General features: G+C 40.2%; 1 protein-coding gene across 3 annotated transcripts in view; it reads left to right on the top strand.

Moving 5' to 3' along the window:
- The window catches only part of Dpp10 (dipeptidyl peptidase like 10), a 1,656,730-nt gene that overhangs the window by 847,926 nt on the left and 781,099 nt on the right, over positions 1-27,705 (top strand). Inside the window, 1 exon segment of one of the 3 annotated variants that reach the window (NM_001415116.1) lies at positions 538-1,198. In NM_001415116.1, the coding sequence (NP_001402045.1) occupies positions 1,127-1,198 (72 nt within the window). In that variant the 5' untranslated portion in view covers positions 538-1,126. 3 annotated transcript variants of the gene reach the window in all.

The raw sequence follows: 27,705 nt of genomic DNA, 5'->3' as shown, positions 1-27,705 counted from the left end.
CTTGTTGCCCCCTCCCCTTATCTCGTGTTTGGACAAATGCTCAGGGAAACATTTTTGTAATGAGAATGGCTTGAATGGCGAGGAAGAAAGTAAGATTTTTTTTAAATGTATGCAGTAAAAAAGATGTGCAAAGAAGAACCTTGTGTGGTTAATGTCGTTTTTTACAAATCTTTAGGGATTCCATTGCTTTACCCAAGCAGCCATCTGGGGACTCCAAGCTGGAGGTTAAAGCCTTTCTATTGCCTTAAGACATCAGGCGCACACCCTTGGGTCACCATGTGGGACAAACGTCTCCCATGCAGACAGGTGTTGCACACGCCCAGTGGGGCTCCAGCCGGGGATCCCCCTCGCACCCCCTCCCCTGCTACCCCTGCTTTCTCGAAGTGCTGGAGCATGCCTAGTGGCCACTCTGGAGCCACCGAGGGTTTTTGCACTGGCTCACGCTCCGCTTCTCCGGGTTTTATCCAGAGCCCGCGGGGGGTGGGCGGGGGTGCTGGGGTGGGGGAGCCCGCAGAGCCCGGCGGCTTGGGCTACACGAGTGGGGAGTGCGTACGGGTTGTCTCCCGCGCGCTTTACGGTTGCTCGGGAGATGCTGGAGCGCAGAGCCTGGTTGTTGCTGCTGCTGCTACTATTGCTTCTGCTGCTGCTGCACCTGGCGCGCTGAGCACCGTGCGGGGAGCCCCCGAGGGCCGGCGGCGGTGCGGGTACGCGGGTGGCGGACTGCGGTAGAATGAAAGCCTGGCTCCTCCGGCGTTGCAAGCCACCGCTCCGGCGCGATCAGGTGCTGGCAGCCAGCCGCCCGCCGCTCCACTAACTTACCACTTGGTCGCGTCTGGTGTCTGCATTTTCGGGTGGTGGTGGGGGGCGGGGACAGTGGGGAGTCCGAGGATCTGCTGTAGTCGAAAAGAGGGATCCTGCAAAAAGGGGAGCCTGCTTGCCTCTGCCGCCACTCTCCGTCCCCTCCCTGGCGCTCCCCACCCCCCACCCCACCGCTGCCGCCGCTCTTCCCTTCCGCCAATTCCGAGAGCGACGGGGCGTCTGTGACATGCGATCGCTTGCCAAGTGACGGTCCCCGAGTGTGAAGTGCCCGCGAGGAAGTGTGAGCTCCGACGCGGGCGGCGAGGGGATGACAGCCATGAAGCAGGAGCAGCAACCCACCCCTGGGGCCAGGGCAACCCAGTCGCAGCCAGCGGACCAGGTGAGAGTTGGCCTCTAGGGACTATGCTTCCCAGGATGGGTGGCTTTAGTCAGCGACCCCCACCACACACACACACTAGTCTCTAAAGATCCGCTCCCACGTTTTGCCTCTCCTCATCATTCCTCCGCCCCACTCCCAGGCTCTCTTGTCTCATCCATGGACCCAGCAGGAACTTAGAGCATCCTAGTGCGCTCTGGGGCCGGGCGACGGGATGCTCAAGGTGGAGAGCCGCGGGGAAGGGGGCAGAGAGGTAAAAGCTGGAGATATGCCACAGCGGAGACGCTGCCATGGGAGGGAGGGGTGATCTGTTCTGCTATGGGGAGTCTTGACTTCTAAACGCATTTTGAATGGTTCTAGCGATCCTGGAGACTGTCTCTTGCACGGGTCCAGCCCTATTTCACTGTGGCTCGGACGCGCGCTGGCCAGAGATACTGAAGTAGGCAAATGACCTTTAAGCTATCAGAGTTTCCCTTCTGTTCTCTTTTGAGAAGACCATGATGAGAAAGCAGGGTAGGAAAAGAGGACGCGGCTTCTCTAGTCTGCCCAGTGAAAGGAACTGAGCATGAGGGAATAGAAAGGCGTTTATCTTTCAGGGTAGCAAGGAAGGTACTGGCTTTGGTGGTTTGTTGGGTCTAGATGTGTCGCGTCTGCAGAACTAAGGTGCCCTGTATTGGCTGATTGGTTATTACTGTCCTCTTTGCGTCCTTTGGTACCTGCCACCCTTTTTTTGGGTTAGTGTTGTTTGGGTCTTTAGAAAATCTGTAGCCTAGTGTTACAGAGAAATGTCTGTTTCCTGTATCTGGTTTGGGGGCGATTTGAGAGTTGGGTCACGCTTTTTCCTAAAGTTGGAGGGGTCAGGAGCGAGGCGATGCTCCATCTAGGAGGAGGGAGGCTATAGAGAGTGTGCGGGAGATGCGATCATGTTTACATCAATTACAACCGAACTAAGCGAGCCTTTCTTGGTTAGCGCAATGCTTTGGAGCTAGAGGATCCCGCAGCGAGATGCATGAAGTGGAGCGCCAAGCTCTTTGCCCAAGGAGCGCACTGTGGGTGGAAGGCTGCTAGAGGTGTTTCAGCTTAGATACTCAGCTCTTAGAAGTGTGGTGACTGGGCCGGGGGACCTTGCCAGGCGAGTAGACCCCAGCTCTTCCGCTCTTGGAATTCTAAACACCAAAGCCTTGGAGGGGCTGTCCAAATTGCCCAGAGCGATGCTGAAACAGAGGAAGTGATGCCAGGGACGTTGTTATTAATATTCCAGTCTTGGTCATCTCTCCTGGCTTCTGGTCTTTTTCCTCCCTCCCAATCCCCATCCCATCTTCCCGCACATGTGTTTCACACAGGTGGAAAATTTTCAGTGTTTTACAGCTCTCTCTAGCTCTCTCTGTTTAGTGATGTAAAAAATGCAGAGTTTATGAAGCATTTGTTGCCTTAAACCACCATTTTTACCCTTAAATTAAAAAGCAAATATTAAAGCATTATCCACAATGTTCCCTCTTCTTATGCCTCTTCTCTGTCCCCTCCCCCATCAGCACACATCCCCATGTAGACTGATTAGCAGATTTATTGAAAAATATTTCAAGACAGGAACATGGATGTAACATTCCTTTTTCAGGCTAAAGTCTTTAAATTTCATTTACAAGGTTTGGACTCTGGACTGCTATTGGAGTGATGTGACCGATAAGAATGATTAGCCAGGAGAGAGTCTCCACATGAAATTTTTGCTCACTAACCTGTGACACCAGCTGGAAACTTGAGGTGCTGCAGACAGCTTCTGTCAGGGTGGGGGAGGTTTGCAAGAAGCAAGGCAGATAAACAGAAGCACAGTGTATATATGTGTGACAAATCCCTTTGTCAGGATTAACCTGACACTTAAATTTCACATAAGAGAGGTTCAAGAGTGGATTCATTTATCTCTCTAGTATGCATATTTTTAATGGCTGTTTCAAATATTCAGAGAGCAGTCGGTCATCTGCAGAACTCTAATTTTAACTGGGTGTTTTTAAAGAGATTCCGTGGTTGCACATGATTCTGAAGTGTGAGTGACTTACATCCAATCTATGTATTGGGAGAGGCTGATTTTGTAAATGCAAAGTTAGCTTGATATAACTATTGTAGTAGCCTCATAGGAGGCATTCAGAAAATCCTGGGGAATCTCTTTAGCTAGCACTCTCCTTGTCCAAAGATAAATATATAAAATGATAGCCATATAATGTGTGTGGTTGTTGTGAATACTTAAGTTAGGGTCTGAAACTCATAAAGAATCCAACAGATTCAGTCACTATGCCTTGAATTTAAAATGATCAGACAATGTTCAGACCATGCTAGATGTGTTAGAATAATTGTACTGGCTGCTATGATACTTCAAAATAAAAATTCATAAGTTTAACTGAACTACCTTCACACAATTCTTGTCAGTGATTAAACAGAAGGCATATCCCAGTTCCTCACTCACTTTTTATTGATCCTGAATGATTTAGATTTTTGAACGTTGTCCAAAAGGTCTTTCATTTCTGAGAGAGTGATTTTCATGGGCCCCAAAGATGCCTCATCTTGAGGCATCTGACATGTGTGTATTGACCATAGGTCGAGAAAATTCATTTTTGGAAAGAGCAGTGGTTAGGGGTCATAGAATTTGGTAACTATCATAGCCTATAAAGGGTTTTTCTTCTCTGCTTCCTGTTGTCACTTGCTGTCCTCTGTCACATCCACCCTGACAAGAGACAACCCCTCCTAAGAAAGCATCAGGGTCTGTGCACATTTTTTTAAAAAATATTTTGAATCACTGCCAATATATTTGTCATTTTCATCATGACCCTTTTAAAATACCAACTGATTCATTTGTTTTCTCTTTTTTAAAGACCGATTGCATTTACAATAGCTGTTTTTGTTTTCATAATACTCTACATTTATAAAAGGTTCAAAAATAAATGCTCTGACGGGGCAGATGTAATCACACCCACTTACTGTGATCAATTCCTCACTTTTTATTGATGGATCTAAAGATCTTGAGTGGCCAATTATATCTCATTGTTACCTGAGAACAGCCACCTCCTCGGAAGCAGTTGCTTTGTGTGCTCAGAGGTACTTGAATTGAGCAGGAAACATCTATCAGATGCAGTTTTCTATTAGACTTTCAAAGCAGCGTTTCGGGGTCACTTTTGTTGCCTCCCATTTCCCATGTCAGGGATCCTACGAATGGCCTTTTTAAAAAGTTAAGTCTTGAAACCAAGTTTGTCTTCAGAATTGGTGATTTGACTGGACTTAGTTCATTTAAAAGTCCCTCTCCTAACTTCTGCACAACCACCAATTCTCATGGGAAACGCACAGAATGATTGCAAACTTTGCTTTGTGCTATGTGTCCTTATTACCCTGAACCATGCTGAATGCACGTATTATCTCTTTAAATCATCGAGCACTGTAAATGCTGCTTCCTGAAACGTTAAAAAATAACTAGACACATGGTTAAATAATCTAGAAACAATGAAACAAATCAGGTAGATCATCGCAAATATGTTAGGAACTTTAGGAAACGTTTCTGTCTCCCTTCTGTGGTAAGTGAGGTGATTGCTAAGGTTTGTGAGGAGTTTAGCAAGGCAAGGTTTTGAATTTGTTCTCGTTCCACCAGGTGGCGCCCTTCTGCTGACGCCGACAGGGACAGTTACCTAGTGAGGGTTTGGCTATCTTCTTAAAGCCAAAAACAAAACACAATACAACACAACACAACAAGACAAAAATAAAAACAGCTGTGGGCACAGACAGAACTCAAATAAAGTAAAAGAACGAACTCCCTTTCTGAAATAAAACTAAACTGTACTTTTTAAAGCAACTGTTTTAAGCAATGATAAAAACTGTCACACGTTCTTCTTTTTAGTAACAGAGTAAGTTTTCACAGCACACAGTGCAGGTCTCCTGATAACTAACATATGGTCAAATTGTGATGATTTCGAGCATGTTTTAAAGGAATTAGTAGACATAACTATTCTGCTTTTGACCATTAGGCAATACTAAAGGAAAACATTTTTGCAGTGTTTGCAGTGTCATTGCAACTTTGTCAACAAGATTGACTAAAATTTTGAACTGTACAGTTAAAGACTGAGTTGTAAAAAAATGTTCATGTTTCTTGTGCTCATGAATAAAGATGTCACTATGTAGTAAAGAAAAGTTATTCTTTTTAGCACAGAGTCTTGAAAACACTTTGGAAGGAATTCTGAAAAGCATGTTTGAATCAGGTCTGTAAGCACAAGCGCTCGGTGACCCAGAGTCCAGATCAGCCTGGGGTTCAGAGCAAGAGAGTGCAAAGCAAACGCAGCACAATACGACAGCAAGCCAATGCAATCCCCCCAAAATATATGGAGGGGGTATTTTCTTGTAATCAATGTTTAAAAGATACCATGTAAGTTACAGTGAGAGTTCCATATGATTTTGTCAGAAATTATAATTTTGGATGAATAAAGATTATGCTACGATTTGAGACAGAATCTAAATTTCCTATTCTTTGTCTTTCTTGATATGTGTGTGTGTGTGTGAATGTGTATGTGTGTGAATGTGTGTGTATGTATGTGTGTGTCTTTCTCTCTCTCTCTCTCTCTCTCTCTCTCTCTCTCTCTCTCTCTCTCTCTCTCTCTCTCTTTCTCTGTCCAATACTCATTTCCAGCATCTTCCTCTACTGCTATGAACCCTGTGTTTTAAAGGTAGGAGTTTTCACTGAACCTGAAACTAACTCACCAGCAAAACTAGCTGCCACCAAGCCCAGGGCTTTTTCCAGAGTTTCTGTTCCTGGATCTTTTAACTGCGTTGGGCATGGGAACTTGAGTTCTCCCAGTTGGAAACCAAACAGTTTTTTACTGGCTGATCCTTCTCAACAGCCCCCTATTTTTGGTATTTTTGAAACAGTCTTTTTCTTTACACCCCAGGATTGCTTTGAACGCCTTATGTATCCATGGAATTCCTCTAACTCATGGTTCTCCCTCCTGAGTGCTGAAGTGAGGTGTAACCACCCTACCTGGCACTTTACCATCTCTTAATTTCTTACTTTATGCACTTAAACATAAAACACTAGACTAATAAATATACAGCATAAATATTTTATATGTGAGCCATTTTATCTGAATTAAGAAAGACCACAAAAATCCCTGGCTGAAAATTATCTGCTTTTATATCTATCCACTTATTTCAAGGGATGAACAAACGACACATCTAAAAATTAAATTATATAGAAACACATTAAAGGAAATTGTGTTATGAAATATTAATGCTACATTATCTTATGTGTACTACACCAAAAAATAAAATGTTTAAGCTAATTATCTCCCAAAATGCGGGGGAAAAAAATAAAGCCATTTCTAAATTTCGGCATCTTGAATTGTTATTGCTGTGAAATGTTATAAACCTTAGTATGCAAAGCCATATTTCATTTATTTAACATGTATCCTGCTACACATAGACAGGTTTCTTGACTATAGCGGAAGCTTCTGCACCAACTACAAGTATTTACTAGCATTTGACAGTGGGTATTTGCCAAGACTCCTAATGACATAACTTTAATTTTCAATTTGACACAAGGCAGAATCACCTGGGAACGTAGTCTCTGTGGGGGTTGGCCTGTAGGTGTATCTATGGGGATTGTCTTGACTGCCCTTACTGACATCTCCTGGAAGTAGGCAGCACCCCCTTGGTCTTAGGCTCTGATGTGTACCAGACAAAGCCTGCTGAGTAGGTGATATGCATGCATTCATTTCTCTGCTCTTATCTGCGACTTTGACTTGACAAGCTGCTTCAAATTCCCATCACCTTGTATTCCCACAGTCATGGACTGTAACCTATAATTATAAGGCAAACTAAAGCCCTTTCTCTTACTTGCTATTTCGCAGGATATTTTATCATAGTGGTACAAATGAAGCTCTGGAAGGCAGGATGATCTTATATCTTCATTTCTTCTGTGAATGAGGGAGACTCTTAGAACTTTACATGTTTCTTATGAGGATAAAATGCGATACTATGAAAAAGAAGAATTCCCTTTAAAGAATGCCCATCCCACACTCAGTCCTCTCGTTAAATGTGAGGTCTAGGAATTGGAGCCTAACCAGAATTTTAATAATAAAAGAATCATAAGCTACCTCTACCAGGTATTTATAGTTTGTAGACTCTCTGTGCACATTTACCTGAGTGCATGCTTTGTCTGTGAATGTATCATATGACAATCTTTGCACTTCAACACATTCAGGTTTTGAGGTATTCTCTTGCAGCTCAGAAGGCAATCCTTTAAAACCATGAGATCATCTCATTCTTTAATGGACCATGCTAAAAATATAGGTTAGTTTTCTAAAATTCTAATTACTTATCAAATGTGTTTCATATAGTTTCCACTTAGTCATATAGTCGGTATGAGAGCAGAGTATTTAAAGGAATGATGTGATTTACAGAAGTACATCCTAGAGATATAGCCAGGAAATGTGTGTCTTCACATGTAATGCTCAGGACTCAGCCTAATCAGAACTCCACTGGATTGTGGGGGGGGGTGGAGGTAAGGGGACACATAAGGCACTACCCATCCTTCATTGAGGAACTACTGGCAGTAGCTGCTAAAAAAAGGGAGTACACTTTTTTTCCGTTTTTTTTTTCCGTTCAGTTATTCTTTGAAAATTTCATGCATCCACACAATGTAGTTGATGAACCTACCCTCTCTTTCCCTCCTTTAGCTACTCTCAAAGAACCCCCTTATCATCTTCTCCAGTTCATGTCATCCATTTGTAGTTTTTAGAAATAATTTATTTTCTTAACCCACCAAATCTTATTAGAATCACAGCTTTCCGTATGAGCTTTGGGTCATACATGGTGGCATCAAGATACTATCAGTAGTGCACTTCTAAAGAGAAGTGACCCTCTGTTCTGTAGCAGCCGAGTATCAGAGACGTTTTTATTCAGGCGTGTAGCCACCGGTCAATTGCCTATGATCTAATAAATAGACTCACACTCATGCACATACCCAAAACCCTAAGTAAACCCAGAGGGTCAAAAATAAAAATGATATGAAAGCAGGAAGGGTACTTGTGGGAGGAAAACGAGAGTTTGGTGACATCATCAAGATGCCTTTCACACATGCACAGAACTGTCAAAAAGCAAAAAGTATTTACAAAAGGGAAAAATGTGTAATAAAATATTTTAAAAGAAATGTATTATGAAACTTCTATGAATATCGTCAGAGAGATGATAGGCAGTTTTCAGTATTCCAGGGTGTAAGTCTCCGGCATCATTGGTGTAAGAAGGGTTAGAACAAGCATAGTCTAAAGAATTTCCCATATAAAATTATTCATAGTTGTTCCAATGCAATAGATATGTGCTGAATGTGGTATATCGATATTCTAATTAGTAAATTAGTCCTATATGCTTGCTTGTTTGCTGAATGACTTTTTGAAGATACTATTACAAGTTCATATGTCATTCATTATTATTTCCAGCAACATATTGCTTTTAAATTGCTTTAAAGATTCCTTTTATTATATTAAATTCTCTCTCTCTCTGTGTGTGTGTGTGTGTATGTGTGTGTGTGTGTGTGTGTGTGTGTGAGAGAGAGAGAGAGAGAGAGAGAGAGAGAGAGAGAGAGTTTATGTGTGTGTGGGGAGGGGTGTGTATGTGTGTGTACATATGGACCCAGTATCTTCAGAGATCAGCAGAGGGTGTCAGATGCTCTGAAGTGGGAATTACAGGTGACTGTGAGGGGCCCACCAAGAATTCTTGGAAATAAACTCAGGTCCTCTGCAGAAGCAGCAAGTGTTCTTTTTTTCTTTATATATTTTATGAGATATTTCATGTATTTACATTTCAAATGTTATCCCCTTTACCCCCTCTCCCATCCCCCTTGTCTCTGCTTCTGCAAAGATGCTCCCGCTCCTACTGGCCCCTCCCACCTCAAGCCCCAGCATTCCCCTACACAGGGGAATCAAGCCTTCAGCCTTCACAGGACCGAGGGCTTCTCCTCCTATTGATGCTAGCCCTTTCTTTCTTTTTTTTTTTTCTTTCTTTCTTTCTTTCTTTCTTTTTTTCTTTCTTTCTTTCTTTCTTCCTTCCTCCCTTCCTTCCTTCCTTTCTTTCTTTCAGACCTAGTTGTTTATATTTTAATTATGTTTACTGTGCAATTTATTTACCTACATTTCAAAGGTTAACCCCCTTCTTAGTTTCCCCTTCAGAAACCCCCTATCGCATCCCTCCTCTTCTCTATTTCTATGAGGTTGCTCCCCCTTCCACCGACCAACTCATTTCCTCCTCACTGCCCTAGCATTCTCCTATGCTGGGTCATCTAGCCTTCACAGGATCAAGGGCTTCTCCTCCTACTGATGCCAGAGGAGGGCTGGAGCTCTGGGTACGCTTTGTATATTCTTTGGTTGGTGGTTTAGTCCTTGGAAACTCTGGGGGGATCTGGTTTGCTGATATTTGTTGTTCTTCCTATGGGGTTACAAACCCATTCAGCTCCTTCAGTCCTTGCCCTAATTCCTGCATTGTGGTCCCTGTGCTCAGTGTAATGGTTGGCTGTAAGCACCCACATCTGTATTGGTAAGACTCTTGCGGAGCCTTTCAGAAGACAGCTATACCAGGGTCCTGTTAGCAAGCACATCTTGGCATCAGCAATTGTGTCTGGATTTAGTGGCTGCATATGGGATGGATCCCCAGGTGGGGCTGTCTCTAGATAGTCTTTTCCTCAGTCTCTGCTCCACTCTTTGTCCCTGTAGTACCTTTAGACGGGAGAAATTCTGGATTAAATTTTTCATATAGGTTGGTGGTCCCATCCCTCAACTAGGGGCCATGCCTAACCTCTAGATATGGTCTCTAGAGGTTCTCTCTCCCCTTTGTTGGCTATTTCAGCTAATGTCATGCCTGTTGGATTCCAGGATCCTCTTGCTTTCCTGGCATCTGGGACTTTCTGGTGGCTACTCCTGTTCCCCATACCCCACTGCTGCGTACCTCTGTTCAATTTCCTGACCCCGTGCAAGTGTTCTTAACGACTGAGAAATCTGTCCAGGCCCAGCTTTCAAGTATTCATTGGCCTGATTTCCATAGGTTTTCACAATAATTAATGTATCTGTGTGTAAGTGTGATGTGTTGCATAGGTGTTGTATAAACGTATGTAAATATCCCTGTGAAAGTGAAAGTGGCTGAGTAAATGTATATGAAAGAGAGAAGTCAACATTAAATATCTTCTTCAATTTCTTTTCCATCTTCTTTTGAGGTCTCTTGAGTCCCTGAGGTCTACTGACTTTGCTTCTCAAGAGCTGTGGTCACAGGTGCATTACAACACACTCAGCTTCTCAATTGGGTGCTGTGGATCTGAACTTGGGTCGTCACGCTTGCATGCAAGCACTTTACCCTGTGGGCCATTGAACCATCCCCAAATGCACTTATAATTCCTTGCAGAAATCAAATGATCTCTAAAGCATCAAAATCTTCCTTCTCTCTCCATGGTAGGTATTTTTATCATGAACTACATTCACCTGTGAGGGAATTATCATTGCTAAGTGCAGACAGAGATAAGTAGTAGGGTTTGAGGAAATGATAAGGTGTGGAAGATGGAGATCCGTCATATTTATATCTCTTGTTCAACTGTCCTAGAGCCTCAGAAATTTTTCTATTTCCACAAGGAATATGAAATCTAACATCAACTGCCACGCCAATCATTCTACATTAATGTGAGAGTGATAAAAGGTTTTATCTTGAGTTATACCGCTCAGAAATTATCGTTCAACATATTCATCATTACGTCTTCTACATGACAAAGTGAGCATCTGTTTACCATACATCGTTTATCTAGAATGGTAAAAACGTTAATAATTTTGAACTAGTGTTCAGATAATGTGTGTATTCCACTGATAAGAGCAGAACATGTTTGTGCAAACAGAATAGGAAAACACGAAGGGATTTTTGCAGATTTGCTTATTTGGCAGCAGGGAGATGACAATGCAAGATGAAGGGTTGAGGGCGGAGTTAAACAGACTTCAGGCTGCAGCTGCCAACTACTTACAGTGCCACCCACAGTCTGTCAAAAACCACACTCACACACCTTCAACAGGAAGAGGGTGTGGAGAAAACTGAAAGGGTTGTTTACATGGCTTGTGAAGAATCAAGGAAGAAAAATGAATATATTTGCACTTGTATTTCAGGCTCTTACACCCTTAGATCTCTTGAAATGCTAGCCCTGCCTCTCTCCATCCATCCCCTTCCCTCCCTCCCTCATCCCTTTCTTTCAGTCACTCTCCACCTCTTTGTCTGTATGTTTGTATGTATATGTATGTGTGTATATGTCTCTGTCTCTCTCCCTCTCTCTGTTTCTCTCCCTCTCTCTGTCTCTTTCTCTCTCCCTTTCTCTGTCTCTCTCTCCCCCTCTGTCGCTCTCTATCTCTCTCTCTCTGTCTCTCTGTCGCTCTTTCTCTGTGGTGTGTGTGTGTGTGTGTGTGTGTGTGTGTGTGTGTGTGTGTGTGTGTGTTGGACTGTTGGATGACGGAGTTCTCTATTATGGGCACCTTCCTCTATCATTCTCCATCTTCTATTTTGAGAAAGAGTTCTTCACTGAATCTCAAGCTTGCTGTCTCAGCGAAGCTGTCAGGCCAGCAAGTCCCAAGAATCCACTATTTTCTCCTCTAATCCCAAATAGCTGAAATTATAGACACAACTTGCTGTCCTTGATTTCTAATGTGGGTACTTGAGACTTGAATACACACTACATATGGTCAAAGTATAATTTGGCAATTTTTTCAAAAAATTCTCAGTAAATATGCGTGTACCTTTATTATTAAGTACATGTATAGCACGTGCATGTACTGTGCATATACATGGTAATGAAATACACCTAATATCTAATCCTACAATATTATAGGGCATTGGAAAAATCAATTTGTGACAACTTCACTTAAATGCATGCATTTTGGATGGATACTTACCTGTTTCCTCAAAAGACTTAAAGTGTTTTATTGAAGTCCTCTTGGTTGACCATTCTCTTTCAAGAAGTTTACAGAAGATCACAGAGACTACAGCCTTATAACAACTTCCTTTCAGTTGAGAACTTGGGACACGTCACATGGAAGTTTTAGAAATGTTAGGCAACAGACTGACAGAAGCGTTCCTCAGTAAGAATCCCTACTGTTCTATCAGAGGACCAGAGCTGGCAATCCCAGAACCAGCAACTGACAGCTAACAAATTCTTATAACTTTAGAGCTCCGAATACCCCAGGGTGCACACCTAGAGTAAAAAAAAAAAAAAAACATAAAAGGTAAGTTAGTTGAGCTCATAATAAAAACCGAGTCTACACTGGGAAATGCTCTCCCGACAAAGTCCATACTCTCCGACTTCAATATCATTGTAATTTCTCATACCTATTGATTTCTTAGGTTAGAACAAATAGCTTTGCATGAGGTTACAAGAAAGCAAATGAAGACAAGCGAGGGAAACAGCCATTTTTATTAGCTTCATACGCAGCTCCTTTTAGAGAGCTAAATGAACATTCGATTTTTTATTTCATTCAGTGGGTGTCTGCCTTGCAAAGAGCAGGGCGACAAGGCTGGGCTACAGGTGAGAACATGAATGGCAGGCTATCTGATGATTTATTTAAAAACAGTGAACAAGGGAAAACACCGAAACTTTCATTGATGATGCCCACATGGGGGTATAGGCCTCCCTCCCTCTTGGAACATGAGGTTATTTTCAGCAAGAGGAAAGGAGCAAGTAAACATTCTTAGGCCCATGCATATATTAACCATGCTCCAAATGCAGTAATAGGTATAAAATTAAAGACATGAATATTTTGCATTTATAAATGATAGCATAATGCTTTCTTTACTTAACTTTTATTATTATTTTTTATTTAATTTTCAAATATGTATATATGTGTGCCTGGATGTCAGTATGTGCTTGCTTGTAAATGCAGCACATGCAGAGGGCAGAAGAGGCTGCTAGATCCCCTGAAGCTGGAGTCACAGGGTGGTTGTAAGTTTATCCATATAGGAACTGGTCTAGGAACTGACTCAGGCACTTAATGATAGAGCCATTCCTGTGTATGCTTTCGTGTGTGTGTGTGTGTGTGTGTGTGTGTGTGTGTGTGTGCGTGTGTGTGTGTTTGTATGCATGGGTGTGTTTCTTAAAAACTGCTTTTACTCAAAAGTTCACAGGCTTACCAAATAGCTTTTCTCATTAAATAGATGAAAATTTGTAAGAAGTTCCACATTTAAGTTGGATTTTTAATAATCTAATAATCTTTTTAACTCTTCCCTTGAGGCGAATTCTCATGTAGCTTGGGGTATTCTCCAATTTAATAAGTCTCTGAGGATAGCCTTCATTCTCTGATCTTTTGTTTTCCCCAGAAATGCTGGGATTTCAGGTACTTGACACCTTGCTTGGCTCCAAGTGACCTAAGGGATAAAACTCAAGGGTTCATGTTTGCTCAGCAAGCACTCTACCAACTAAGTTGTATCCTCCACACAAAGTGTGGCCTCTTGAGACAGAAGTAAATCTGAATTCCAAGGAAGTTCTGCAGTTTAGAAATAGAGGAATATTGAATGGCTGAGAAGCACCTAAAGAAATGTTCAACATCTTTAATCATAAGGGAAATGAAAATCAAAACAACCCTGAGATTTCACCTCACACCAGTGAGAATGGCTAAGATCAAAAACTCAGGTGACAGCAGATGCTGGCGAGGATGTGGAGAAAGAGGAACACTCCTCCATTGTTGGTGGGATTGCAGACTGGTAAAAACCATTCTGGAAATCAGTCTGAAGGTTCCTCAGAAAATTGGACATTGCACTAACTGAGGACCCAGCTACACCTCTCTTGGGCATATACCCAAAAGATGCCCCAACATATAACAAAGACACATGCTCTACTATGTTCATAGCAGCCTTATTTATATTAGCCAGAAGCTGGAAAGAACCCAGATGCCCTTCAACAGAGGAATGGATACAGAAAATGTGGTACATCTACACAATGGAATATTACTCAGCTATCAAAAACAACGACTTTATGAAATTCATAGGCAAATGGATGGAAATGGAAAATATCATCCTGAGTGAGGTAACCCAATCACAGAAAAACACATATGGTATGCATTCATTGATAAGTGGATATTAGCTAAAATGCTCGAATAACCCTAGATGCATAGAACACAAGAAACTCAAGAAGGATGGCAAAAATGCGGATGCTTCACTCTTTCTTTAAAAAGGGAGCAAGAATACCCTTAGGAGGGGATAGGGAGACAAAGTTAGAACAGTGACCGAAGGAACACCCATTCAGAGCCTGCCCCACATGTGGCACATACATATACAGCCACCAAACTAGATAAGATGGATGAAGCAAAGAAGTGCAGACCGACAGGAACCAGATGTAGGTCTCTCCTGAGAGACACACTGGAATATGGCAAATACAGAGGCGAATGCCAGCAGCAAACCACTGAACTGAGAATGGGACCCCCGTTGAAGGAATCAGAGAAAGGACTGGAAGAGCTTGAAGGGGCTCGAGACCCCATATGAACAACAATGCCAACCAACCAGAGCTTCCACAGACTAAGCCACTACCCAAAGACTATACATGGACTGACCTGGGCTCCAAATTCATAGGTAGCAATGAATAGTCTAGTAGGGGCACCAGAGGAAGGGGAAGCCCTTGGCCTTGCCAAGGCTGGACCCTCAGTGAACGTGGTTGTTGGGAGGAGGGCGGTAATGGGGAGGATGGGGAGGGGAACACCCACATAGAATGGGAGGGGGAAGGGTTAGGGGATTGTTGGCCTGGAAACCTGGAAAGGGAATAACATTTGAAATGTAAGTAAAACAAATACCCAATTTAATAAAAATTGGAAAAGTAAAAGAAATAGATCATTTTGTTGGCTGCATTATTCCATAATTTAAATGTCCTGGGATCTGGGTTTTTATACAAAAATTGTTTTATAAAGTCCATTATCTTTGGTGACTTTATTGGAAGGCACCATAAATATTACATTTTCCTTTTAGTGCTATTACAGAGAGACAGGTGTTCGGCATTTTAGGTAAGCACATTTTGAAGTATCCAGTATCTTATAAAATATACAATATTTATATTCTTTCAATCTCAAAAACACCCATGTGCCTATGCCTGTCGTGTACTGGGATTAAATATTCATGCCACCAGTCCAAGGGAAAAATGTTTTTCATGCATGTATACTGTGAACTTTTGATCAGATCCCTTCTACCCCATACCACCTTCCGACTTGATATAGGGGTTTTATTGTTGTTGTTGTTGTTATTTTGTTTTGTAACTAAGTTAAGTTCACATACACAGTGGAGCACTATGCTGTGCGTTAGTCTATGTTCATGCTGTGTGTTAGTCTATGTTCAGGAACCACACATTCTTAATGAAAACTTTCTCTTCTACAACAGCCATACATTTTATTCGGCTCCAGCTTTGGGTGGTAGCTGGTGAGCAACTCTTTTCTCCATACAAACACATGCACACACACACACACACACACACACACACACACACACACACACACACACAGAGAGAGAGAGAGAGAGAGAGAGAGAGAGAGAGAGAGAGAGAGAGAAACACACACACACAATGACATATGTATGGATGTCAGCGACAACTTACAGAAATCTGCTCTATTTTCCACCACATGCATTCCAGGGATGAAATTCAGGTCATCAAACTGGGTGGCAAGCACCATTACCCACAATAACTTCTATCCGGCAACAAAAAAAAAAAGCAACAAGTTTCTTTTTTTTTCTGATCTTAGGAACTAAACATTTGATACTTCTATTTTGTTATTTTTGTTGTTAGATGTTTAAATGTATCTTAATATTTATCTGCATTTTGTGAAGATGTTATGTTTTACCCTCAGAAGAATAAAATTGCTATGAATAACTGCAAATTACTTCAGCAGACATTGAATAAAATCAGAAATAACCACATTAGAACAAAATAATATACATAGATGAATAGATACATTGAAACATATCTGAGAGAAGTGAGAGAATAATGTCTACAGCAGTAGAAAAATGTCAGAAGTCAGCTGACAAAAGATGGAGAAGATGAATTTCAAAACATATGTTAATAATGGGCAGAAAGTCATGACTCCTAAGCTACCAGAGGTGAAATCAAACCAAGGTATTGAGACTATGAATTCCTGTCTTGGTTTATTTGAATTATCCCATATATATATATATATATATATATATATATATATAGTATTAAAATATTTTGAGTGTATCTGCTTGTTTGCTTGGTTGTAGATTGTGGTGTGAGTAAGATTTCCTTTAAAGCCTTCAGAGAGTCAGAATGTCAGAGCTCTATTTCATTTATATAACGTTTATTTTTGCTCTGTCTGTGTGTCTGTGTTTGTGTGTGTGTGTGTGTGTGTGTGTGTGTGAGAGTGTGTGTGTGTGTGTGTGTGTACATGCTTGTATGCCATGTTTGTGGAGGGCATGTTCTAGTGTGAAGAAATCATAGGAAATATTGTGATGTTTATGATGCATCCCTCTGCCTATTTTATTTAGACAGGGCTCACTGAAACCAGAGTAAAACTGGAGCTGCCTCCCTCCTACCACACTGGGGTGACAGAAACAGGTATAACTAAGCCTTGATTATTTTAGGGGATGTTTGGGATTCAAACTCAAGTCCTCATGGTCCTGCAGCAAGTGCTTACCTCCTGAGCCGTTTCTACAACTTCGGAACAATGTCTTTCTGGTTCTTTTGTCTCCGTTTTACACATGCCTTCTCCAAACTCCAGTAAAGTTTATTCTCTTTTCTTACATTTTTGAAATTCATTTTCTGAATTATTGATAACATGGCATGAAGAATGAATAATCTATTGACATCACTGACTCCTTGCCTTCCCAAACACCTTCTTGCAAGTAGCCCAAACATGAGCAAAGATATGCATGACCTGAGAAACGCAGTTTCCTCAGTCTAACAACCTGCTGATCTAAAAGCACCACGACCCGGAAGTGAGCAGATTGTCTCAAATCACGGACTTGTTTAGAGTTAAAAGCTGTTTTGACTGTTGGATGCCTGTCTATGTGTGAGTTGGCTGTTTACATGTATGGTGGAAGAGTGCTACTTTAAATTTTCTTAGCTCTTGACAAAGTGTGAACTTTGCATATAAAAGTTATGAAGAAATGTATTTTGAAAATTTATCTTATAATTTTATTTTCAATTATGTAATATGTGTCTGTGTTCGTGGCTATGTGTATGTGAGTACAATGTTGTGGAGGCCAAAAGAAGGTATCATGTCCTTCTGGAATTATAGGTGGGTGTGAGTTGTTTGTTGTGGGTGCTGTGACGAGAATTCTAGACTTCTGCAAGCTCAGCAAGATTTCTTAGATGATGAAACATCTCTCACACTCCATTATTTGACATTGTACACATATAGTTTCAGTATATTATTTATTAACAATGGGAGTAAATTTTAATTATAATGAGATGATGTGTTTTATTTTTATTAGCATAAATTAATTGTGTACACAATACACATGGAAAGCAAAACCATATTACATGAGGGAATCTGTTAAAAGAGGAATGAGGTTAACAGGAAGAGGAAGGTTGCTGAAGAAATAATAGGAGCTTAATGTGCTAAAAAACTGTTAATTCATGAAAGGTCATAGTAAAGCCTATTATGACCTTTTAATGATTTAGTATTTGTACCCAAAAAATTTTGGTCCACAGACAAAACTCCCATGGCGTTGCTAGAATTCTCCCTTGTGACACCCACCGTTCCAAGAAATAGTGTCCCTTCTATTCACACAGATATGATTTTTCTTAGGCTTCCTGTCCTATGTCAGAATTCACTGATCTTCACCCTCAGCCTCTTCATAAAACATTTTCTTATGTAGTGTAGTTCTAATACCAGGGTTGAGAAATGTTTATATGCTGAATAAATTGATTTATATATAGAACTCTTGAGTCATGCAAAATTCCCGTTGGTAGCAAAAACTAGGGATCCCGATTCGTTTAAGTTCACATTGATCCAAGAACCTTGACTTTCTAGACTGAGCTAATTTATTCAGTCTCTTCCTGAATTTAACATTGCACGTGGGAGTGAAAGGGTGTTTCCTTCTTACTGTTTTTGGGAGGGTGGACCAAGGGGAGGACTTTTTACCCGAGATACACTCACAGATGCAGTATTTATCATTGGATTTTAATGTGCTGTTTTCCTTGACTGGATCTCTGTATTGTTTTGGAGAATCAAATTATGCTGAATGAGAATTTACCAGTCACGGGGGCGGGGCTTTAAAAAACCTTTCCCCATTGCTTTGACTAAATCAGAAACTGAAGGTCACCTTTAATACTGAGCTCCTATTTTGTTGATATGAAGATTATGTGGAGTCATCTGTGCTCCAGAGCAAACATGCTTTGGGAATTGGTTAAGGAAATATGTAGCATTCATTTATATATTCCTTATCTGTGCCAAGAAGTCAACAAAGTTTGGGCGTTGAAGGTGGCGAACTGCATATGCATCAAGCCCCTGAGATTGTTATTTCCTTTCCTCATCTCAGGGATAAATCCATCTTGTGCTTATAATACATTTTGTATTTGAGAGTTGCTTCATTCCTTTCCCAAACTACAGTCCTTGAGCTGTAACAGTGAAGCCAAAAAAACCAATATGGAATCACAGATGGTGCAAATATTTGGAAATAGGTAAATACAATCTAGGATTAGCTGCCTGGGCTTGGAAATGTCACTTTAAAGTTGCTTATGGGTCACACAGGCCAGTCTTTAGTTAAGGAAAACCAGGGAAAATGCATCATGATAGAAAATTGCTGATTTGGAGTTGTAAACCTAACAAGCCCATAATTGTTATATAAACTTCAAAATGAGTCACTCTGTAAGCAGGAACAGGTATTTTAGAGAGGTCAAAACACCCAGTGAGGTTATACAAGAGACACAAAATTAAATAGAAACCATAATAGTGCACTGCCATCTGCTGACTTTTCTGAAGCCAATTTTTAAAGAGAAATAGCCATTCGTGTGGGTGTGTTTAAGGGGGGGGGGACTACTAAACGACCTGGACTTTGGAGAAAACAAAGGGACAATGTGAAATCTACAAATGCTCATTACAATTAACAGGGACTTGAGATCCTATTTCTGAGCTTTTTTAAGAAGGAAATGTGATTTGTGTAATTTGCCACTTTAAATAATAAATATTTTTTAAAAGTTTTTTTTTAACTCATTTGTGTCTGTGTATGAGGTATGTATACGTACAAGTGGGTGCAAGTGTCCAGTGGTGCTAAAAGAGGGTATCAGATCCTTTATGGCTAGATTTGAGGTGGCTAGTGAGGGTGCTGGGCTGGAGGCTCACCGTATCATCTTTCTATACAATGTGTATACCATATAAAAGCTTTGTGGACTAATCCTGCGGTCACCCAGTTTACAATCATGATGACACACAAACAATAAAACCTACCTAACCACAACACTGATGGGTTTGGTTTGTTGAGTACTGGAATCAGTCTCTCCTAGGGGAAGTTGGTAGAGGAAATTGGTAGAAGTGTAACCTTCTATTACCAGACCTATAGAACTTGTTTTTGTTTATTTGTGATGATTTCAATAGAGAAAAATGTCAGATAAATTGGGTAGGTTGCAGGTGAGTTGCAATGTTTGTACTAATAGTATTGATTTTTAAGATATTGGATATTGTATGATTAAGTTTTATGTATAGATTCTACTTGGAAGGGACAAGATCAGCTTTGTCATAATTGGTGGAAACTTGGGCTGATGGACATTCTTGTTTGTCAAGTAGCAGAGACTAGGAAAACCATTTTGAGTTTGGACAAGAAGAAGGAAGGTTTTTACCCATGACAAGGGATGACTCAGTTGGTAAAGTGTTTGCCTGACAAATGTGAGGACCTGAGTTCAATCTCCTGCATGACCCATAGTTTAGAAAAAGTTGGATGAAGTAGCATTCACTTTTAATCCCAACACTGGGGAGCTAAGGACAAGTAGATCCCTGAGGCCTTCAGGCTGGCCCACCTGACTTATTTGGCATGTTCCAGGCCACCAAGAGACCGTCTCAAAAAATTAAGGTTGACAGCACTTGAGGGATGACAGTCACAGTTGAGACCTCCAAACCCATATATATCTGCATCATATACACATACATACATACATACATACATGTATGCATATGAATTCATCTGCATGTACATATCCATGCAAAATTTGTTATAAAACCAGAAAGAATTACAAACAACCACCCCAAATTGCTTCCCACATAAGGAAATAGCAAACATTCAATAAGAATTTAACTCATCAATACAAGAAGCATCAAGATGACAAATTGGGTTCAAACCACTTGAGGAGAGAGACAGGGGCAGAATGGTTCACACAGTTCAGAGAACTGGTTCTAAAATAGTACAAATAACTCTATATAAACCCAAAGTTTGTGCTGGCTTTTCAGGTCTGGTGAATTTATTGCTGATGTTGTTTTTGAAACTATTATTATTATTATTATTATTATTATTATTTTTATTTTTATTATTGCCTTATGCAAGAACATTTGTACATGTATATGTGGGAATGTTTACTATTTCCTTAGAAGCATTTTGGGAGGTTGTTGTTTGTTTTTGTTTCCTTTTTTATAACATATTTTGTGTGGATGTGTATACATCCATATACATGTGATCCTGTATGTACTGGTGTACTTATACATATGTGAAGGTCAGAATCCAATCTCAGTAGCTTTTACCATGTCATTTTTCAGCCAGTCGTGACCAGTGAGCCCCAGGGATCTTCCAGTTTCTACTTCCCCAGTGATGTGATTACAACTGTATTCCACAATGTCCTGCTTTTCATGTTGGTCCTGGAAATCAAACTCAGTTCCTCATGCTCGTACGACAAGTATTTCACTGATAAAACCATCTCCCCAGCCTCCGATTTATCTGCCTTCTGTAATTAACATCTAAATTTACAAACTCCAAGTCTGTGTTAAATGATAAATAGCGAGTACATCAAAGTTCTACTTAAATATGTTTGCAAGCCTCCAGAAGCCACCTGCCTCATCACCTAGCACATCCTCATATGGGCAGACTACCCAGTCTTCCAGGCTGCCTTTTAGAAGAACGACCTGTTCAAGCTTTATTTGCAGTTCTTACATTTGTCTGTTTGTTGGACATTTTTTTTACATTACTAACTTTAGAATAGGGTACGATGCAGTATGAGCCTACATCTGGTGTCACAGCTAGCTTCTTCAGCAGTTTTATCAAAGCTCTCTACAGGCCCTATGGAGCTTCAAGTGTCAGAGGCAATTCACGAGCCGCAATGTCCTGGAACTCAGCCAGTCAGCCAATAAGGCTGGTCGCTTCCTCCCAACAAATTGGTCCAGGTGTCTTTGAAGGACAGAGAAGAACAGTTTGCTAATCTCAAATAGCTTCTCTGCAGAAGATGAGATTGGATAATTGCACACAACAGAGAAAACAGCCATTCTCCGAACTGAGGTTCTGATCAAATTGCATGGGGCCATTGTCCCTGGAGAGGGCTATTTTCACAGCTGCCCTGAGAAAGATGTTGAGAACCCATCTATGTAGTCTGAATTAAGACACATAAGTCTTCCTTCAGGAAAAACTTCCCTGGCAGCCAGTACCCTCATGCACTTCTCATCCATCTCTGGATCTGAAATTCCACTATGCTTTCCTTTGTTCTTTTAACAAGCAGGAAGTCTTGACAATTTATATTCAACTTGTAATTAATTATCTTGCCAAGATAGAATGATGACATGATATATATATATATATATATATATATATATATATATATATATATATATATATATATTCCCAATGGTGTGTGGAGGCTAGAGGTTGACATTGGACATCTCCCCAATCACTTCTCCACGTTCTTGAGTCACTGTCTCTCAATGAACCTCAACCTTCTCCTTCTGGTAAAATTGCTGGCCAGTGAGCCCCCAGAATGCACCTTTCTGCCCTGCAAAAATTGGACTTCCAGGCATATACAGAAATACCTAGCTTCTACAAGGGTGCTGTGGAATATTAACTTAGGTCCTCATGCCTGTACGCAAGCACTTTGCTAACTATCTGCCTAGCCATCTGTGTATGTTTCATAAATACATTTGATAATTATTCGCCTACTCTACTCTATGGGGTTCAATAAATAACTTGGTGCTTAGGAAGTTACTAAATTATCAAAACTCATCTTTCTGTTATGCCTTCCAGTTTATTAGAGAAACCCATCTTAGTAGATACTGAGGAAATATTGTTAAATATTGACATTGTCCAAAGGCACATTGTCCAAAGGCCTATTCTAGAAAATTAAGTTTTTTTCTCTGTGTACTTTCTATTCTGGTCACCACCATCTGTATGTGGTTACTGAACACAATGTGCTCCTCATAAGTTGTCTTTTTTAATATTTAAATAGTTTATTTATGGTACATATATAAATGTTTTATCTGCATATATATATATATGTGTGTGTGTGTGTGTGTGTGTGTGTGTGTGTGTGTGTGTACCATGTGTGTACACATTCTTGAAATTTGTTAGATTATTAGATCCTCTGGGACTGAGTTACAGAAGGTTGTGAGCCAACATCTTGGTGCTTGGAATCAAACCTACAAGAACCTGCCACCAAATCCACAAGAACTTGAGTTTTCTTGTTTATTTAATGTGATGGTTAGTTTAAATTGTCAATTTGACATAACATAGAATTACTGTACAGACTGTACAGACAATCTTAAAAATAGCTTATTTAGATCCTGTTGACATGTGTGCATGTCTACAGGAAATTATCTTGATTTTCTTAATTGTTGATGGAAGATCTAGTCCATTACGGGCAGTAGCATTCCTTCAGCTTGGATTCTGACTGGGCAAGAATGGAGAACAGGGGTTAAGTAGTACATATGTGCATCCATCTTCCTCTGCTCTTGACTGCAAAGGTGACATTCCTGCTGCCTTGTCCTTCTATGCTGAACTTGTGAACCTTACATTGTGAGCTAAAATCAACTTCTTTTTATCCCAAGTTGCTTTTTGTCATAATATGTTAATCACAGCAAAAGAAATTTAACTAGGGCACTTAGTTTCACTTAATTTTAACTTAGATTGCTGCACACAGCTAGGGGTTACCTATTATAGAATCGAACTTAAGCTACTAATGAGCATGCTACGAGAATGCTCATCACTTGGAGATGCTACCGAAAGCAAACGCTAACCCAGAAATGTTGGAGTGGAAGACTAGCAGTCAGCATTTCCATCTTACCCACAAATGATGCCTGGTTTCTGGACTCTGTGCTCAGAAGTGAGTCTTCATTTCTTACCAGCAAGAATCCTCTAAGCTTAATTTATGTCTTTAACCAGGGTGGAGTATGTTATGCATGATTCTGAAGAATCTATTGCCAAGTGTTTTCGTTCTATTAATGAAAATAAAATAAATATCACCGATGACACTACTCGCTATTCCTTAGCATTGAAACTAGATAAATATTTGAATCTATACAGTTCCTACATAGCACACAGTACTCCAAGCTTAAACTACATTTTATTCTATATCCTTTTGTTACATAGATGCTACTCTTGATCAGTAAGACTGTTCAGTTTAAAGGGACCTAATCCTGACAACCTGATCATCTCAAAGGCCTACAGAAAGACACACAACAACTGCCTCCTGCAGGTTTTCCTGTGACCTCCTCATATGCACTCTAGCACCCTCTCTCACAAACACAATTACCAATAGACTAAATAATTATGTTAGACTCCCCGGACCTGGAGGGAGAGGCATTGTAACCCTCCTGACATAAGCACTGGAATCCAACAGTCCTCTGACAGAGCAGGAAGTATACTTAACCACTGACGGCGCCCCTGCTCCAGTAGCAACTTATATTACAGAATTACAAATGTTTCGTGGAGATTATGGCATTCCCCAAAGCTTGATAGGTGAAGATGGTGTCCTATTACACAAAAGCATATCAGCTTATATTAACTGTCTTCACCGTATGAAACAGAGGCCAAGGATTTTCTGTTGATGACAAATCAACATAGTATTTGATTAGGCACATGAAATCAAACCAAAATAGGCAAATCAGATGAATCATACTGAGACGCTTCTGCACAGCAAAGGGAGATAGAGATAGAGTGACAATTAAAACACACAGAGTAGGAAAAACAAACCTGAACATAGCTCATCCGTGCTATAGTATATTAATAAAATATTAGTAATCTAATAATGCCACTAAAAACTCTGCTAAATAATCCAATTAAAAATGGGTCAGATTGTAAAGTACAGGCTTCCCAAAGATGACATTTTAATGACCAGTAAACTTACAAAAACAAAAACAAAAACCAAAAATCTTAACTTCATTAAATGTCAAAAAAGCAAGACATATCACAATGAGGTATCATCTCACCCCAATTAGAATGGTTACTATCAGTACTAAAAGTACTAAAAGTACTTACCATGCAAGCTCAGCTTCAATCTCTAGAATACTGGTAAATATGGAAGAAGAGAGGGGGCTCTTGTCTTCTGATATCCACATCCATGCCATGACATGTACCTGTCCACACACGTAAAGCATACACCTCCCACAATTAATAATAATAATAACAGTAACAACAACAACAACAACAACAACAACAATAATAATAATAATAATAATAATAATAATAATAATAATAATAAGAGTCTTATGGTTCAGATCTCTCACTTTCGGCTAAGACCCAAAGGAAATTCAATTAAAATATTAAAGAAGTATATGTCAACTTCTCTTTCCTTTAGCTTTAGTCATAATCACTAAGAAACGGAATCAAACCTGATGTCTATCTAGAGATCAACGAGTAAAGAGTATGGTGTGTGTATATAATGGAACATATCCAGTTATGAAAAGCTGATCTCATTTTTGGCAAGATAGAATTGTGGACATTATGTTAAGTTTTATGATCTCTCTCTCACAGATATAACACATTTACCAGACTGTCATAAAACCAGGGGGCTGGTTCAGTGCAGAGAGAATTTACCACACATACATGTGGACTTCAGTTTGAGTGCCTAGCATGCACATAAAGTTAGACACAACTGTGCACAACTTTCTAAGACTGGTACTTCTTTGAGAGACTTGGTGCATTTGCACAGAAGCGTTTGTTGGCATACAGAGGACAGCTGATATGTTTCCTCTCAGAATATTGCCTGAGAACAGGATATGCTTATTGGTTATGACAGAAGTAGCCTCCTGCAGTATCAGGCTGTGGATGTCTAAGACTGAAAGCTAAGAGTCAGGCATGTTTTTATGTCATATGGCCCTAGTCAGACTATTTGACTTCACTTGTCTCAGCTTTCTTACCTAGAATGTGACAATAACCACTTGTACAAAGGGCTCCCACCCACATTCTGATACCCACTGTTATGTCTGCTATGGCTGTATATGTGAAAGAGGGACAAATATATTTTATTAATCAGAGAACAGATGATCAATCAGTTTATTATTGATCAAATCACTAATTTTAGCAAACTAGTCAATTAATTTAGTCAATTAATACCATGTATGACCATAGATGTGTGTGACCCAAAGACAGCTGCTATGTTTCCGAGCTGAGCTCCCTGAGATCACGTAAGTCGATCTTTAGCTTCACATTTAAGCTAAATTCAAGGAGCTATAGTTTAATCTAGAATGCTCTCCAATGGCTTTGCTCTTATTTAGGAAGCTTTGTCTGCAGCAATTGGTGAGATTGGCAGATGGAAGAAAAACATGAGTCTTCAGTGTTGCAGCTTTACCTCTGATCTCCCATATCCCTCCCCACACTAGAAATATAAACATCAGCTTGGCCATTGCTTGAACAGGAAAAGGTAATGACATCTGAGCTTCCTGATGAGTTAAATCTCTAGCCCTAGGTAGAGACCAATTCTTTTCTTTCTCAGAAAACTCCTCTCAATGCAAATGCTTTTACCTGCTTCCATTGGGTACTATCTCTCCTTTCTGACTTAGGACTCAAGAGAGGGTTATCTTTTCTGTGTCTTCTCTTAATTCCATTTCCACATATAGTCAAAGGTTAAGCATGCATTTCCAGGCACTCGTAGATTTTTCAACATTACCTTGAAAGCCCTGTTTCTAATTGCTCAAGCCTGTTTATCTGGCACATGCCTGCCTGTGGAATGTGGCAGCCTAATCCAGGAAGCTGAATGGTGTGCTCTCTGTTTTCTAGCTCCTCTCTCCTGGCAACTCAACTGCCAAGAACCTCACAGCTTTCCTCCTCTATGAAATCTATTAAAATTATCTTCTAATTACCTATTGAGTTATTTCTAAGTCTTTTTTATTATTGATGACTAGGAACACCAAAGAGATTAGTGGGGTTTATAAGCAGAAAGCTGAGTTTTCAGAAAACTACCACCATGGGGACATTTGAACACTGGCAGTGTCTCCCCCTCTGCTTACTGCTAAGTAAACAGATTTTCTCTGCCACCAGTTCTATTAAATTCCTCATCACATTCTCCTAATCAGTATAACCAAAAGTTCACAATCCAAATTCTGAACTGTGAACTTAAATATATCATTGTCATTTTTTAAAGTCAACTCTGAGAATTTTTGTCACCGTGGTAGGGAGATGACTGTCATAAGGATTTTGTCCTTCGGTATTCACTACAGTACTATGTATTTGTGAACCTTTACACATGTGCGGGAATGTAACAGGTATGAGTACATTAGTTTCCTTAGAATTGACCTACATATTCTGTGTGTTTGTTGTATAAAGAAAATGCCCCCATCACTAAGCATTAGGTTGGAACAAATGACATATTTATATATCCCAAAACATTGAAAAAAATTGACAAGCCATTCCCAGTGGGCTGGTGGAAGGGTAGAGAGAGGATTCTATGATTTATGAAATATTCATGCTAAAGAGATAGTACTTGGAAAAATAATGCAAAAGTTCATAACAAGGACCTTGTATTTTCTACAGTAATAGGTTCAAGAATAGAGAGTGTGACACACAAAGGCTTCCTGTGGAAGTGTCTAGAACTGTGGAACTTTTTATATTACTATTAAAGATTATAGGAACTCTCCATATAATTTCATCAGGGGTATTTTCTTATATTCTGTGAGTTCAACACAGGTTGATGAGGGGGAACATTTCTTGAATAATTTGTTTTAGGTCAGGAAGATGAATGCTGTTGATCACATATGTCAGGCATTATCAATTGAACTCCTAAGCCAGGTGAAGGTAGGATAGGAACAACACTTCAAAGTTGTTTTCTGACCCCCACAAACATGTACTGTTGTGTAAGTGTCTCCTCACGTCACACTCAGATACATACACATACATACACACTGAATTTAAACATGTCATTGCCACAGTTACGTCTTGTTTAACTGAAAATAGCTGTGGATTTTCATAACTACAGATGAACTTTCAGTGAACAAGAAAATATGGTGCTGAGAGAGAAGGTAAAATTATAACCTTCCTAGAATTGACTTTTATTTCAAACACTAATTATTTCAAAAAATTATTCACTCCTGGATTTTTACATTCTTTGTAACCTAGATGCTTAAGAACCTGAGAAAAGTTAG

The sequence above is a fragment of the Rattus norvegicus genome, chromosome 13, assembly GCF_021556685.1.
Source record: "Rattus norvegicus strain SHRSP/BbbUtx chromosome 13, alternate assembly SHRSP_T2T, whole genome shotgun sequence".
Taxonomy (NCBI): domain Eukaryota; kingdom Metazoa; phylum Chordata; class Mammalia; order Rodentia; family Muridae; genus Rattus; species Rattus norvegicus.
This window is presented reverse-complemented; position numbering and strand designations above follow the sequence as displayed.